The sequence below is a fragment of the Cebus imitator genome, unplaced genomic scaffold (genome assembly GCF_001604975.1).
Source record: "Cebus imitator isolate Cc_AM_T3 unplaced genomic scaffold, Cebus_imitator-1.0 Scaffold111, whole genome shotgun sequence".
NCBI classification, from domain to species: Eukaryota; Metazoa; Chordata; class Mammalia; order Primates; family Cebidae; genus Cebus; species Cebus imitator.
The window spans coordinates 87,082-104,427 of record NW_016107426.1 but is presented as its reverse complement, the minus strand read 5'-3'; the positions used below and the strand labels follow the sequence as shown (position 1 = coordinate 104,427).

Sequence of the window (17,346 nt, the reverse complement as noted above, 5' to 3'; positions counted from 1 at the left end):
CTCCCGAGTAGCTGGGACTACAGGCACGCGCCACCATGCCCAGCTGATTTTTTGTATTTTTAGTAGAGACGGGGTTTCACCATGTTGACCAGGATGATCTCGATCTCTTGACCTCGTGATCCACCCGCCTCGGCCTCCCCAAGTGCTGGGATTACAGGCGTGAGCCACCGCGCCCGACCTGACTTTTTTTTTTCAAAGGGTGCACTACTCAGTTTAGGAAATTGTACTCAGTTGAGAAGATTCTCTATTGCTTATAAATACCAGCCATACACAGTAGGATGTTAGCAGTGATATGATCGCTTCCCTAAGAGAACGACTGGCTAGTGATTTCTAGTCTCCTAGAGTTCTCTGTAGCCATCTTTATTTTTCACCACGAGTTAGTCCTGGCAGACACATTTGAGAGTGAATTCTCTTTCTCCATAGTAATAGTATGAACCTAAAGAGACTCTTGGTGTTTGACACAAGAACCAGCAATGCAGGTTTTGCCCCAATGAATGGCTCAAATAAATCTTCATCAACGCTCAACCTCCATTATAATCTCGAAGTGAAAAATTTTTCTCCAAGCTCTGCGACATTCGTATAAAGGTTCTACATGTAGGGATTTCACAAAACTTTGCAAAGTGAGCCTATAGCCCATCAAACCTCCAACTCTCAAGTATCATGCATTTAACTTGTCCAAATGAATACTTTAGATTCAAGAAGAGACTCTTAAATAATGATCTCAAATAACTTCATGTCGCTAATAACAATTGGTCTTTTTAAAAGGTTTTTAAGGCAACGTGAACAGATGCTTTTGTCTTTCCTATTTTGCAAACCAGCTGTACAGAAGTAATTTGTGGGTTTTACTACTGGGCTTAAAGCTAGACCTCTTCTGGAAAAGAATCCCTGTTTCAGCCCATAAACTTTTGAGATCCTCACCAAGGATCATCATTATGCGGTTTTTGTGAATTGGGGTCACTGCAGGGCACCCTCCTCCTCCTCTCCCCTCTGCTTCTGCGTCTTCTCTCACCATTCTTCCCTGAGACACTCCACCTCCACCATCCCTCCAAGGACAAGCTTTGACGCAGATGCACAAGTGCCCAAGTCTCAGCCCCAGCTTCGACTAGTTGTGTCATGAAGGTCAAATGGCTGAAATCCTCCAAGCCCCAGTTTCCTCATTTGAAAGATGGATGGAGTGGTACCCACCAAAGGGTTTTTGGGAGAACTTGGTAAAAGGTGACCCGTGGCCTGAGGCCTTCCATGTAGTAATCGTCCAGTAACTTAGAATTTTTATTGTTATTAATATGAGAAAAGTAACCACTTCAAATGTATTGAATGGAGGAGGGAGATAGAAAAGGCAGGTACGAATTATTTTGACTGGATATGAACTTTGGGACTTTGTAAATACTATCATGGCGTGATCTCCTTTCCCTTACTCTGTGTTTTCCCAAGTCACAGCCCAGCATAGGACAGCTCCAGCTCTCTTGAGTGTCTGTGGGTAAACACAGAGAAACCACAAAATTGAAGGGACACAGCCATCTCTCAGCGTGCCTGAACATAGACTCCTAAAGACATCATCTGTTTTCGCTGTTGTTGTTTTGAGATGGAGTTTTGCTCTTGTTGGCCAGGCTGGAATACAATGGCACAATCTCAGCTCACTGCAACTTCTGCCTCCTGGGTTCAAGCCATTCTCCTTCCTCAGCCTCCTGAGTAGCTAGAATTATAGGTGCACATCACCAAGCCTAGCTAATTTTTGTATTTTTAGTACAGACGGGGTTTCACCATGTCAGCCAGGCTGGTCTCGAGCTCCTGACCTCAGGTGATCGGCCCCTTGGCTTCCCAGAGTGCTGGGATGTGAGCCACCGTGCCCAGCCCATCATCTATGTTTTGTTCACTTTTCTGGATCCATATGTGCCTGGAAGGAGGCAAGGATAGACCTATTCTAGTTGGAAAAGAACCAGAGGCCTTCTGCCCTCATGGACAGGCTCTGGAGAGAATCTGTGACAGCAGTAGACGCTGTCTGTGTGCTTAATGGTCCATGAAGAGTTTTACTTAAATCAACTCATTTGAGCCTTGCAACAATCCTAAAAGGCCTACAATTAGCACATTCAGTCATTTATTTGTTCGACCCATATTTACTGAACTCTGTCTCTGCAAGGCACTGGTGGTGAAAACGGCACACACAGCTCTCACCTTCAGGGTACTCTGAAGCTACGAGGAAAGATCCACGACCAACGAATAAACCAAGAAGCAAACATTTCATCAGGGAAAATATTCGGCTGGTACATGCCGGCCAGGCTGATTGTGAAATGTCTGAATGCCACCCCCATGTCTAATTACAAGTTGTAATTAACGCGGCTGCAGTGCAGAATCACGGATGTGAGGAGGACAAGATGCCCTGAGGAGCCGCCATGGAAGCCAGAACACAAAGGGCAGCTTTCTGAAGTATCAGAGCAGCCATGCCTTTGCTTTCTTGGTTGAGAAAGACTGGGCCACTCCAAAAGTTAAGTAAGAAAATGACAGGAATTGGTCTGTATTGAGAAAACAACAGGTGACAAGATTTTTTTTTTAAATGAAAAGGACTATATTGTGAAGAGATGAGTCCCCTGTCATTGGGAGCATTTAAGGCTCCATTGGATGAACACATGGCAAAGATCTGTAGGGATTATTCAGACATCAGATTAGGGTTCAGGGCGGGCGCAGTGGCTCACACCTGTAATCCCAGCACTTTGGGAGACCGAGGCAGGCAGATCACAAGATCAGGAGTTTGCGATCAGCCTGGACAACATGGTGAAACCCGTCTCTACTAAAAATACAAAAATTAGCTGGGCATGGTGGCGCATACCTGTAATCCCAGCTACTCACGAGGCTGAAGCAAGAGAATCGCTTGACCCTGGGAGGCAGAGGTTGCAGTGAGCTGAGATCGCACCACTGCACTCCAGCCTGGGTGACAAAGCAAGACTCTGTTTCAGAAAAAGAAAAATAAAAAGATCAGGGTTTGGACTAGAGGAGTTTTAAGACCCTTTTCAAACCTGGGATTATATGATTCTATGAAAACCGTGTAACTCTATAAAGCTTTATTGCCATTATTCATGCTGCCCAGCTCTATCAGGCCACACAGCAGCTGTTTACCCAGGAATGTATTTTATGTCAGCTGTCTGGACTCACAGTTGAAGGAGGAGGATGAAGAGGCATTGACACTTAGATATCTAGCTGAGCACGATCGCTTTGGTGTGTATTCGTACCACACCCCACACAGGCAAAGGGGCTGGGTGCGGAATAACGTCCGTGGGACGGCCATCACCCTGTAGAAGACGTGGGTACAACCAGAACATGGCCACCGCGGCCGGGGGTAGACGATCTGGTGATGTTTGCTTCATTCTTACACCCTCGTAAACTTTGCCCAACTATTAAAATATGTGGTTAGGGTTTTTTTATGAACAAATATTAAGATGGGGATGGGAGAGGGACCTTGTAAGCAACTGGGTTGGTGTTTTTAACCCTTTTGTCTCCTGATTTTCAGTAATTTTGCAGGATGGCAGTCAAATGAGAGCAAAGGCGTTTCCGGAAACCAGAGATTATTCTCAGCCCACTACAGCAGCAACAGTACAGCACACAGCAAAGCCTGTCCTGCAGCCAGCTAACCAAGCACCTCCCCAAACCTTAGCAGCAAGACTAGTGGACAGTCACATCCCCTCTCAAATGGCGTCCACAATGAAAACCCCAACAACCACCCTGGTAACTGCAAAGAGCACCGTAACCACAAGCCCAGTCATCCGCACCCTGGTCACAACCCAGGACACACCCCACAACTCTCACACGGCTGCTCCAGTTACTGAAGCGACGGTCGGCCCCAGCTCAGCCCCTCATTCACAGCCAGCCACCGTCACCCCACCGGCTCATACAACCGGAACCGGTTCATCAGCTGTCAGCCACACAGCTAGGAACCCCACCCAACCCAGTAACCAGACCATCCTTCCAGCAACTTTACCCACAACGCCACACAAAAGCACAGGTGGTCAGAAGCCCGTCCAACCCACCCATGCCCCAGGCACAACTTCGGCCACACAGAATACCACCGGGACAGCCCCGCCTGTCTCCACCGTTCCTGCACCCACCCTCGCCCCTCAGCCAGCGTCAGCCAAGACCGGAACTTACCAGGTTCTGAATGGAAGCAGACTCTGTATAAAAGCAGAGATGGGGATACAGCTGATCGTTCAAGATAAGGAGTCGGTAAGTGGGGGCCACAGGGCTGCAACACCATCTCCAGGAAGTCTGAGTGGAGTTTGCCTTGCTAGGAATGAGCGTTCCCCACATCCGTGTCTTTAAATGAAGCAAATCACTGTGAGCTCATTAAAAGGTACTCCATTAAAAGGTGATTGTGTTTTAGGATATACATGGAGATAGAAACTAATTTTCTGTTTTCTGTTTGGAGAGAGAAAGGCAAACAAAAATGTAAATATTCACACCCCTGACTTTTAGCCAACATGGGCAGAGTGTCCTGCAAGGTTCGGCATTGATCTGAGCCCCTCCCTACCACTCCAGGATTTACAAGCCTCATATCCTTTCCTGTGAAACGAGAGCTTTAAGTCAGATGGTCCCTATGGCTCCAGGCATTAGTATATGACATTAATACGGAAATCCACATTAACAAGAAGACGGAGAGGGAGAGGGGTTGTGATTACTCGCTGTACTGAAGGAATCACTAACACAATATTTTCTTTGTCTGCAAACTTTAATGATTTCAAAGGAAACTTCCACATCCAGGTTGTCATGTGACACAAAGGTGCCTTACAGAGCAAAGCCTTCCCTGTAGTATCATTTAACATGTTTGACTTAACATAAATTCCATGCCGTTTCTCGGGAATATACCTGCCATCAATTCTTACAAAGGAACTCCTCTTTGTGGGAGAATTCCTCTTTTTTTTTTTGAGACGGAGTCTCGCTCTGTCACCCAGGCTGGAATGCAGTGAGTGGCATGATCTCGGCTCACTGCAACCTCTGCCTCCTGGGTCCAAGCAATTCTCCTGCCTCAGCCTCCCAAGTAGCTGGGATTACAGGCGCCTGCCTCCATCCCCGGCTAATTTTTTGTATTTTTAGTAGAGACGGGGTTTCACCATCTTGGCCAGGCTGGCCTCGAACTCCTGACCTCAGGTGATCCACCCACCTCAGCCTCCCCAAGTGCTGGGATTACAGGCATGAGCCACCATGCCCAGTGAGAACTCCTCTTTAAGAAAGCTTTCCAACAGAACAGTTTGGAAATGAGAGGTGTTGTCTGGGGACTCTGCAGTTCTCCAGTGAATACTCAGCTGTAAGTTCCAGGCTCATGTACTAGCCTGTGCTTCTGGTTCTCTAGCTAGAGTTTTCTTCTACCTCTCACTTAGCTGATCTGTCTCACTTGGTTTAGGTTTTTTCGCCTCGGAGATACTTCAACATCGACCCCAACGCAACCCAAGCCTCTGGGAACTGTGGCACCCGAAAATCCAACCTTCTGTTGAATTTTCAGGGCGGATTTGTGAATTTCACATTTACCAAGGTGAGGCCTGAGTTCCTTTGCACAAACGGCATCCAGCGTAGCTTTCCCTCTCCCTCATCCTGGGGCCCGGGGGTGCAACCTCACACTTCAGTTTGAGGTCTTTGTTGATAAGAGTGAGGCTCTTGGGGATGGAGAGGAGGAAGTGTCAACATCTTGTATTTGCCTTCTTCCCCCTTCAGCTCCTTCCGTGCAGCCCAAGAAGGGCTTCAGGGTCTCTTAGGGGAGACTTGGCCTCTGGGGAACTTAAGCACCCATGCCCTTTGCAAACCAGCCGAAGGAGGAAGTGGTGCAGATGAATAAACCTGCAGAAATTCCCAGAGGACACCAGAGGAACAGGGTTATTCAAAAGCCAAAATCAAATGTCAGAACAGGTTCTTTCCAACCACAGCAGGCAGAATTCAGGGCTGGACCAGGCACTGAGTTTCCCAGACCATACCCTGGAAGGGGCGGACAGTGAAGCAACGTGGACAGAGACTGAGGTCAGAGAGTCTCACTGTGGATTTGGCTCTGTCGCTTGCTCTCCTTGTCATATTGCACAGGCAGCTTCACCTGTCTGGGCTTTATTTTAGCATTTGAAAAATGGAGGAAAGGACTTCAAGTTCGCCTCTGTAAAGAGCATGCCCCGTACATGGGAAGTGGTGGGTACTCAAGAGGCACAGCTGCAGTTGCAGTGATTGAAACGGGCAAATGTCTTGGAGACCAGAGGGGGCTGGGCTGGTCATCCCACTCCCTAGGGAGAGACTTACCTCTGCTTGCCCCAGAGTGTCCTTCAAATAGCCCCAGGAAGGGCTGGCAGGAGGCACTGAGAGGCCCCTTGCAGCTGGGATCAGCTGCAGGATCTCAGGGGAGCTGTGGCTTGTTTCCCAGTCTGTAAGATGGAAATAATTACATCTACTTAGTAAGGCCTTTGGGAGGATTAGAACGGGGTATGTAAACTTTCTAGCATAGCATATAACAACGTTCATTGAAGGGTGGTGGTTCTGATTGTTGTCATTATTAACTTGGTCTCAAAGGCTTTATTCTCATGGTGCATACTAAGGTAGAATTTGCATTTGAGAAATCAGTGGTTTCTTTTTGGGACCAAGTGAGAAGGACACAATCCTTCATATGTAACCCCTAAGACCAAATGGGGAAGACATTCAGGGTGGAATGAGTGCCCTATCCCTGGGAAATTGAAGTTAAACTACAGAGAGGACAAGAATTTTTTTTTTTTTTTTTTTTTTTGAGATGGCGTTTTGCTCTTGTTGCTCAGGCTGGAGTGCAATGGCACGATCTCGGCTCACTGCAAACTCTGCCTCCCAGCTTCAAGCGATTCTCCTGCCTCAGCCTCCCAAGTAGCTGAGATTACAGGCGTGAACTACCACACCCGGCTAATTTTATATTTTTAGTAGAAATGGGGTTTCATCATGTTGGTCAGGCTGGTCTTGAACTCCCGACCTCAAGTGATCCACCCGCCTTGGCCTCCCAAAGTGTTGGGATTACAGGCATGAGCCATTGCACCCAGCCCAAGAATTTCTTTAAAAGTCACTGGGCTGGATACAGTGGTGTGAGAATCACTTGAGGCCAGGAGTTTAAGACCAGCCTGGGAAATATATCAAGACCCTGTCTCTACCAAAGAAAAAAAATAAAATTATAAAATTAGCCGGGTGTGGTAGCACATGCTCGTAGCCCTACTCAGGAGGCTGAGGTGGGAGAACTGCTTGAGCCCAGGAGGTCAAGGCTGCAGTGAGCAATGATTGCACTACTGCTCTCCAAAACAAACAAAAAAGTCACTTTGGCAAAATAGCAGAGGATACCGACACTGGCATTATGCTTTGGTTCAGGGCTCGGTTCCACCCAGGCCGCTGCCCACTGCCCATGTGACTATGCCTAATGGGAGGCATCCACACACTTCAGCACACAAGGGCAGCTGCTGCCGGGCCTGAGGCAGACCTGCAAACAGATGTCTTTGACACTTTCAACCTCTCTTTTTGTTACTTTCTTCTGTTTCTTGATGTTGCTGCTTTCTCAGCCAGCACCTCTCCCCAGCGACAGCATTAACATTTGAGGCCAGATAAGTCTTTGCGTGGGGACTGCCTTGTGCCCTGAAAGCTGTTTAGCCTCATTGCTGGTTTCCGTCCCGGCAGATGCCGGGAGCAACTGCCCACCCCAGTCTGACAACTCCGAATGTCTGCAGACATCGTCAGATGTCTCCTGGAGGGCACACATCAGCTGCGGTTGAAAACCATGGCTCTGGAGAAAAATAGAACCTTAGAAAATACGAGTTTATTTATGATGATATAATCGATGTGATGAGAGCCAAGTTGTAGAATGATAAATGGATGTTGATCAGGCCTGATTTATCAACCCGTTTATTAGTGAGAATTTAACCAACCTTGTCCCTAACAATGAGCTTGGCTGTCAAAGAAAAATAACAAATATAGGCTATTGTTCCAGCTTTCAATTTGCAGTTTTTTGTTTTTGAGATGGGGTTTCGCTCTTGTTGCTGAGGGTGGAATGCAATGGCATGATCTCAGCTCGCTGCAACCTCTGCCTCCCCGATTCTAGAGATTCTCCTGCCTCAGCTTCCCAAGTAGCTGAGATTACAAGCAAGTGCCACCACGCCCAGCTAATTTTAGTGTTTCTTAGCAGAGACACGGTTTCACCATGTTGGCCAGGCTGGTCTCAAATTCATGACCTCAAGTGATCCACCTACCTCGGCCTCCCAAAGTGCTGGGATTACAGGCATGAGCCACCGGACCCGGCCCAATTTGTAGTTTTTTTAATCGAAATACTACCAATGACAACAACACGAAATCAGTCCCTTTTCCTTGTTGTTCAATTAAGACAAATTATCCCTCGCATTTGCTTTGTGGCCATGGACAGGCTGCTCGTGATCTCTGAGCCTCAGTCCCTCTTCTATAAGACAGGGCCAATGAGTACTTACTTTGCTGAGCTGTCCTAAGAGTGTGCTGAGCTAAGTGCGTAAAGCTTTGTTCTGGACACAGCAAAAGGAACCTGTGATCTACTTTTTGGCACTCTGACCCAGAGTTCTCTGCAAAATGTAGATTTTCTCCTTCATGGATTCATTTGTTCATCAGACGTTTGCTAAAGATATACTATACACCGAGTCGGGGTGGGCACCAGAGAACGGTGTGAATGAGCCGTAGACTTTGCCTTGGGGATGGCAAGATATGTGGCAAGTGCATTGACGAATGTTGAGGAACAATGAACAAAGGGCACCAGGGAACTAAGAGGAGGAAGTCTCTCATTTTACCTGACGTGGAGGTGGGGAAGGGGGAACTTTACAGGGTGATGATATTTGAGTTATTTTGAGGATGAATGCCAACAGGGCTGAGGGGCGGGAGGGGCCTTCCAGGCAGAGGGAAAAGTACCGGGGAAACAGGGCATGGGAAGCACAGATGACTGGGGGGTTCTAAGTGATGGGCTCTGAGGGTGTTAACACTTGAACACTGGTCACGGTCCTCAGAAGCCTAGCCCATAGGCCAAGGGAGTTCCAAACGCCCCTCAAGGGCTCTGGAGACCAGTCTGAGCAACAGATGAAAACCCATCTCTACAAAAAACACAAAAATTAGCTGGGCACGATGGCGTGTGCTTGTAGTCCCATCTACTGTGGGAGGATCACTTAGTCCAGGAGGTCGAGGCTGCAGTGAGCTATGATCGTGCCACCACACTTCAGCCTGGGTGATAGAGGCAGGGCCTGGCTCAAAAAAAAAAAAAAAAAAAAGCAAAGCTCTGGGGAAACACCATGTGGGTGTGCAGCATTGATTCCAAGACCTCAGCTGGCCAGTGCCCTGCCCGACCCTGGCACGTCGCCCCTCGTGATGGTTGATTTCCCTATGTCGCGAGCCAGGGCTGGAGACCTAAAGCTGCCAAAGGGGTGGAGGAGAAAGGGGTGGTGCTGAGCACAGGCCACACTTACGGAAGGATGTGTTAAAAGCAACTATCCCACCTGGACGGATGTCCCAGGGAGGTGGGGGGAGACATGAATGTTATCTTGAACTTGAAGGGTCCCAACAGCTTTCAGCATGTCCCCCTCACCAAAGGAGACACTGACAGGGAAATGTTTTCAGTTCTCTAAAAAATGAAACTGAGGCCGGGCGCGGTGGCTCACACCTGTAATCCCAGCACTTTGGGAAGTTGAGGCAGGTGGATCATGAGGTCAGAAGTTCAAGACCAGACTGGCCAACATAGTGAAATCCTGTCTCTACTAAAAATACAAAAATTAGCTGGGCATGGTGGCTCGTGCCTGTAATCCGAGCTACTTGGGAAGCTGAGGCAGGAGAATTGCTTGAACTGGGACCAGGCAGGTGGAGGTTGCAGTGAGCTGAGATCTCGCCACTGCACTCCAGCCTGGGCTACAGAGGGAGACTCCAACTCAAAAAAAAAAAAAAGAAAGAAAGAAAAGAAAAAAAGAAACTGAGGGAAAAAAGAAAGGAAATCCACCTCTCCTGACCCCACTAAGGGCCAAATACCTTTCCTGATTTAGTACAATGTTGAGCAAAAAAGGCGTGATTGATGCTGAAGACAAAATTCACATCCTGAACATCTGGGACTCTGAAACTTCCATGGTGTGTTTTGCAGAAGTGGATGGGGGGAGCTTAGGATCCCACGTCATTGGCATGCTGGCGTCCTGGGCAGGATGAGTTGGCTGGTACGAAGGCAGACATGTTGGTGGACCCTCGGTTTTGCTAAGGAGGATGTTAAGGTCCCTCGACAGATTAACAAAGGACCACAGAGCCCAAAATATTTACAGAAAAAGTTCACCAAAGGCGATTCCATTTCCTTTAAGATCATCCTGTAACACGTCAGCTCTATGGAGCAAAGTGGCACAATTGTCTAACTAAGACTCATTCCATAGCATAAGTTACATAAAACTTGGAATCTTTTTTTTTTTCTGGGAAAGAAACATTTAATAGGGACTTGTGAACAGAAGCCATGTCTGTCTTGAATGGTGGTGAGACAAGACGGTATACCCTACACCATGAATGCCAGATGGAAAGGGTGATTCAGAAAGAACGTGTGGGGCAACTGACGTATGATAATGTCAGGTCAAACCTGGAATCTTGAGAAAACTAAATATCCCCCGCCTTTTTGTTTACACCAATCCGCCTAACAGATACTTTTCCTTTACCCTGAAGATAGACATCATGGCTGGACATAGCAGCTCATACCTGAAGCCTTATTCCTTGTAATCCCAGTACTTGGAGAGGCCAAGCAGAGAGGATCTCTTGAGGCCAGGAGTTCAAGACTAGTCTGGGCATCATAGTGAGACTCCATCTCTATAAAAAACTTTGTTTAAAAATTCGCTGGCTGTGTATGCCTATAGTCCCAGCTGCCTGGGAGGCTCACGCAGGAGGATCACGTGAGCCCGGCAGGTTGAGTCTGCAGTGAGCAGATCTTGCCACTGCACACCAACCTGGGTGACAGAGGGAAACTCCGACTCAATAAAGAAAAAAGCTAGACATCAGCTTAGTTTTAGTCAGCGTTTGACTAATTTTGACTCAGCCAAAATGGAAAGAAATCTGAGTACAGGCTCCAGACTCCATCCTGCGTGTCAGTAAGACAAACCAGCCGTGACTGTGCACACTCTGCTTGTGGAAGGCCTTGTGGGTAACCCCCCTTATAGGCACCGAGGAATGAGAGCTAAGCAGAGCCCTGGCACAGTTAGGGCTTGAGGAATATCTCACTTCATAGTGTTACTACTCAGCTATTTCCTTTTATATAATCCTTTACATAATCATATATTAGTTTATAGAAATAGGGCTTGAAGACTCCCTTTATATAATCCTCTATATGTAATCATATAATAGTTGATAGTATGAGTGCCTAAAGAACATTTCCCTACATATATACCTATAATTATATCTTAGTTCATAATCGGAGGAATGCCTAGAGTGGACACAGTACAGAGCATGAATTAAGGAATAAGCAGCTTATAATCGGAGGAATGCCTAGAACAGACACAGTGCAGAGCATGATTTAAGGGAAAAACAGTTATACCAGGACAAGGATCCATGGCCCAGGCGGCAGTGTTCAGTATCGTAAAGATACCCGCTCTATGGCAGGCTTGGGGCGAGAGCCACTCCTCCTGATAGAGGAGTTGTAGGACCTTGCTCCAGTTCTTGTGGAAGTCTGCCCTCAGACTGGCAATCCACCTTGGTGACTGTGAACTTTATCAGCTCTTGCTACTGTGCTGCTTGAAAAGCATCTTCCCATAGAACCCATTTGAAGCTGCCAGAAGGTGGCAGTAACCTTGACAGCTCTGTCACTGCTATGTGACTTAAGGCATCCTCCCATAAATCTTCTTAGAAGTAGTTTCCTGTAGATAGAAGTATCGCACACTGCACCCTCTTCACTGCGCACAGCCCACCTTCAAGCCTCGGTGACCTAATGGGGGTGGACCCCTTACTGCACACGGCCCTTGCCTTCGTGGGAACGGGGCCCTTGCTGCACGCTGTCCACCTCCTGGCCTAGGTGACCTAATGGGGTGGGCCCTATGTTTTATTGCTCACGACCCTATCACTATCCTTAAAGATCATTTCACTCACTGCCCTGCCCCCTAACCTATACACAATAAATACTCGGGCTTCTGGACATTCGGGGCCTCACCTCGCCTTGCCTCACCGGCCTCACCTGACTCCAGTTATAGGTGGCGTGGCCCCCCCAGGCCCAGCTGCATTTTCTTTGTACTTCTGTGTCCTGTCTCTTTATTTCTCAGATCCTGTGCCTCAGCACAGCATAAGGCTCACCCCACGACCCTGTGGAGCACTCAGCCATACATCTGGCTCCCAACATGCCCTACATCGCCTCACTGTTGGATTAGCCCCAGAAAGCCGAGATTCCTGTGGGACAGCAGTGGCCCTGCCTGTCAGGGACTGTTCATGGGTGTTCAGCCTGCGCGTTCGCAAGGGCTCATGCTGGTTGTCATGCTTTGCTATTGCCAGATGAGCTTCTTGATTTTGAACAAGTGGCCTGCACTTTCATTCTGCTCTAAGCCCCAGAAATTCATCCTGTAGCCGGTCCTGCTTCCCATCAGTGGCTGTAGGCTTCAGCTGCATTTCAGGGAATGTGAGAGGAAATTCTCACATAAAGAATTTTTGTTCTATACCCATGCGTCCCGTGGAGGAAGATGTAGGGCAGGCTCTTGCTTTGTCTCACCTACAGACTGTGTGCATCTGAGATAGATACTTTAACTCTCTGAGTCTCTTTGTTCTAGCTGTAAAATGGTCTGATAATACTGTATCTGTGTCGGGGTTGTTGTAAGGATCAAATGAGCCAATGTCAGTGAAAGCACGCACATGGCGAATTGTGAAACCCTCACAGAAATGCCAGTCATGTTTTTCCTTCAGTGGGACAGGTCAGGGAGATACCAAAGGGAAGGGAAGATTCCAAGAGGTCTCTGAGGAGTCAGCTGACCTCATCAGTGTTCCGGCGCTCCTCAAATCAGTCTCACAGTGTAGCCTGAGCCATTTCCAAAAACAAAGCTGCACTATGTCCCTGCCCTGCTTAAAACGCTTCAATGGGTCCTCCTTGCCCTTAGGGATGGGGAGGGGTTCTTGTAACCCTGACTGTGGACCCTGAAGTATAAGTGTCTCTTCTATTAAAAGAGGCTCCAAATAAAAATTTAAAAATGCCCTTAATAAATGGTATGTAAAAGCAACACAAAGATGGTATCTGAAAGAGGTTTCTCCATAAAGTAAATGGAGGTCCAAGGGCATCGTTCAACTTGCCTTCAAGACCCAAGAGACTGAGCACCTTGAAGGAGGCAAGCAGGTCCTCTCCCAGGACCTAGAGCAATGCCTGGCATGGGGTGGGTATGAAAGAGCTGTTAAAGGCTGGACTCAGAGGCAGGCAGAACTGGAGGTCCTCTCTTCCCCTGCCACCTTTTAGAGCTATGACCTGGAGCAAGTCACCCAGCCTCATTTTCTCTCATGGTTATGGTGAGATTTAAATAAGGCAAGTGCATGGAAGTGCCTGAGACAGCACCCAACACAGGGTAAGAAGCTGGTGTGTGGTAGGTGCAGTTCAAGGAATTGTAGGATCTAGAGCTCAGTGCGTTGGTGTCAGTGACCTTACTACAACAGTTGGTATTTATGGAACCCTTTGATTGTGTAATGAATCAACATTTTATCCACTAATCATACACAAATGAACTCTAATGTGGTCAAGATTAGTATTGTTAAGTTTCTCTAATGACTAGATTTGAAACTTCTAGAAGTAACTCAGTTTCAGGTTCTGATTTGGGTTGCTTTGTCATTTTTGTACCTCTAACTCGTACATAGTTTTCTAATGAATGTTTAAAACACTGTGGATCACCTCAATTAAAAAATAGAAACTCCCTTTTCAGCTTACCCTCCTATACCCCAAATCAGTTCCCTTGAAGGTTTCATTCCCATTGGTTTTATAGGGCTGTTTTGTAGTTTGTTTTTGTTTTTATGGGAAGATAACTCCTAGATGAAATGTGCAGGCGCTGCTTTGTGTTTTTTTGTTGTTGTTGTTGTTTTTTGAGTCGGAGTTTCACTCTTGTTACCCAGGCTGGAGTGCAATGGCGCGATCTCGGCTCACCGCAACCTCCGCCTCCTGGGTTCGGGCAATTCTCCTGCCTCAGCCTCCTGAGTAGCTAGGATTACAGGCACGTGCCACCATGCCCAGCTAATTTTTTGTATTTTTAGTAGAGACGGGGTTTCACCATGTTGACCAGGATGGTCTCGATCTCTTGACCTCGTGATCCATCCGCCTCAGCCTCCCAAAGTGCTGGGATTACAGGCGTGAGCCACCGCGCCCGGCCCTGCTTTGTGTTTAAATACAACCACTTGGGGATCTCTTCTAGAGAATACCCAGGCTTCTCAGGGTAAGGCATTTCTTCCCATAATCCTTTTCAGTGACCCCATTTAGCCATTTTGAAGATATAGACCCATTAATCTGTTTAAAGCCACTGACACCCTACATAGGAGCAAAAACACACCATTTTGTATACATTATTTTTCCCAGAGGGGTTACGGACCCTGTGAGGTCCACTCATGGTATTCTTAAGGACGAGCCTTCTAAGCCAGACGGATGGCCTTAAAAATGAAAGGATGAGTGGCCTCAGGATAAGAATTCCTACCCTTAGGTAGTATTGCTAGTAAAAGCTTAATATAGGCTCCTCCTGCTCCTCCACCTTCCCAATCGACTTACATTTTAACAGGGAGAAGTTTGGCCCAGCTGAAGGGACTCAAATTGTACTGGTGGAATTTGAATATCAGGCCCTAGCAACCAGTATGCAGTAGGGGAATTGGGGGCCAGGGGAAAACTGTTTGTTATTATATATTTATTTTGTGGTATGTTTACTTTTTTGGAATTTTCATAATTTTCAATTATGACCCAGTACCAAGTACCTCCCAAGCCCTTATATCTAGATTTAACAGCTGCAATCCTGAACAAAGTTTGTAAACCAAGACTGTAAACATATGAGTAGAGATTACCCAAAGGTTAACCCCCTGCTGTTTTACAGGATGAAAAATCCTATTATATCAGTGAAGTGGGAGCCTATCTGACTGTCTCAGATCCAGGTCAGTATGTACAGAATGCCCACTCTACCAGCAATGACGCTGTTTCTGGTTAGCTCACTGTTCATCCCGTTGAATCTGCTCATGTTTGATGCTGCTTTTTTTTTTTTTTTAGACAGAGCCTTGCTTCGTCTCCCAGGCTCTAGTGCAGTGGCATGATCTCAGCTCACAGCAACCTCTGCCTCCCAGGTTCAAGCGATTCTCCTACCTCAGCCTCCCAAGTAGCTGGGATTACAGGCGTGCGCCACCACACCCAGCTAATTTTTGTATTTTGTATTTTTGTATTTTTAGTAGAGACCAGTTGGCGAGACTGGTCTCGAACTCCTGACCTCAGGCAATCTGCCCGCCTCAGCCTCCCACCGTGCTGGAATAACAGGCATGAGCCATGAGCCCAGCCAATGCTGCTTTGAAGGAACAGACAGAAAGCAGCCAGCAGTGTGATTTTGAGGGACTTTGCCATGCCTCTGTGTGCTGTGGTTTCCCCACCTGCTCATAAAGGAGGCTGGACTGGATTATGTCAGCGATCATGACTGGCAGCAATAAAGATTTAGTGGCTTTTTGACAGAGTTGCTGCTGATAGTGCAGTTTATTCCATACTCTGGGAATCTACATCCATTCTGCTAAAATGTAGTTAGTGCCTGCTAGGTGCCAAGCCTGTATTAGGCACTGGGGGCCCATAATTTTTCAAACTAATAGTTCTTACCCTCATGGAGCTTACATTCTAGAAGAGGGAGAGGACAATAACGCATCAAATGATGACACAGCACCCCACACACCTTATTCCCGATCTCACACACGTTAAACGATGACACAGCACCCCTCACCTTATTCCCGATCTCACACACGTTAAACGATGACACAGCACCCCGCACACCTTATTCCCGATCTCACACACATTAAATGACAAAGCACCCCTCACCTAATTCACAATTTCACAGCATGTTATATGATGATACACTACCCCCCCACCTTATTCATGGTGTCACACACATTAAATGATAATACAGTACCCCTCACCTTATTCACTGTTTCACTTTTCATGGTTGGTGCAAACACAGGTGAGTAAGTACAATTAGAGTTTCTGAGAGAGAGATCATACGCACATCACTTTTGTTACAGTGTTATAATTTTTTTATCATTAGTTATTTTTAATATCTTACTATGAGCAATTTATACATTAAACTTCATCACAGGTATATACATACATGCAGGAAAAAACATAGTATATGTAGAGTTCAGTGGCTTCAGGCGTACACTGGAGGTCTTGGGATGTGCCCCTCAAGGGTAAGGGGGAACTCCTGCGCTCTCTTAAGTAGTGATAAGTTTTTTGGTTTTTTTTTTTTCGAGACAGAGTCTTTCTCTGTCACCCAGGCTGGCGTGCAGTGACTTGGTCTCGGCTCACTGCAACCGCTGCCTCCCAGGTTCAAGCGATTCTCCTGTCTCAGCCCCCCGAGTAGCTGGGATTATACGCTGTCACCACACCCAGCTAATTTTTGTATTTTTAGTAGAGACGTGGTTTCACCATGTTGGCCAGGCTGGTCTCAAACCCCTGACCTCAGGTGATCCACCCACCTCAGCCTCCCAAAGTGCTAGGATTACAGGTGTGAGCTACCACGCCCGGCCAAGTAGTGATAAGTTCTGTGAACAAACACAAGCAGTGGGAGTGGAAAGGAATTGAAAGCTATTTTAGGTGGGGAAGCCATCAGAGGAGAAAGGCCCTCTGAAGAGGTGAAGTTTGAGCAGAGAAATTTGGCTCTTTGAGGATATCTGGGCCTGAGGAAGCTCTTTCCAGATGGCAGGAAGGACAGATACACAGGCCCTAAGGGGTGACTGGCAGCGTTTTCCGGGACCTGCAGGGTGCCAGTGTGCCCGGACAGAGAACAGCGGCAGATGAGGTTGAGGAACAGCCAGGCAACCCAGAGCATGCGGGGCCAGTGGGCAAGGCACGATCAGGACTTTGGACTTTATTCTAAGTGTGAAAGGATGCTGTGGGGGCTAGGGGAGAGAGGAAAATGATACATCAGATCCACATCTATAAAGGCTCACTTTGGTTGCTATATGGAGAATGACTCACAGTGGGGTAAGTTCAGAGAGCTCCTGCGGTGTTCACTTCCAGAGAAGCCAAGCTCCCGCCCACACTGGATATCTCTCAGAGGCCTCAAATGTTTCCCCAGAAAGTTAAATAACCTTTATTTGTTTGTATCCCTCTGTGCCAGGTACTGTACTAGGAGTTTTCATGTAGGTTTTCTCCTTTTCTTTTTTTTTTTTTTTTTTTTTTTT

The 17,346-nt window shown here is 47.2% G+C and overlaps 1 protein-coding gene across 1 annotated transcript in view; it reads left to right on the top strand.

Moving 5' to 3' along the window:
- LAMP3 (lysosomal associated membrane protein 3) overlaps nucleotides 1-17,346 on the top strand; it is a 40,442-nt gene that overhangs the window by 8,775 nt on the left and 14,321 nt on the right. Inside the window, exons 2-4 of the mRNA XM_017538295.2 lie at nucleotides 3,503-4,212; nucleotides 5,387-5,515; nucleotides 15,012-15,069. Of these exons, the coding sequence (XP_017393784.1) occupies nucleotides 3,503-4,212; nucleotides 5,387-5,515; nucleotides 15,012-15,069 (897 nt within the window). The remainder of the gene's footprint in view (nucleotides 1-3,502; nucleotides 4,213-5,386; nucleotides 5,516-15,011; nucleotides 15,070-17,346) is intronic.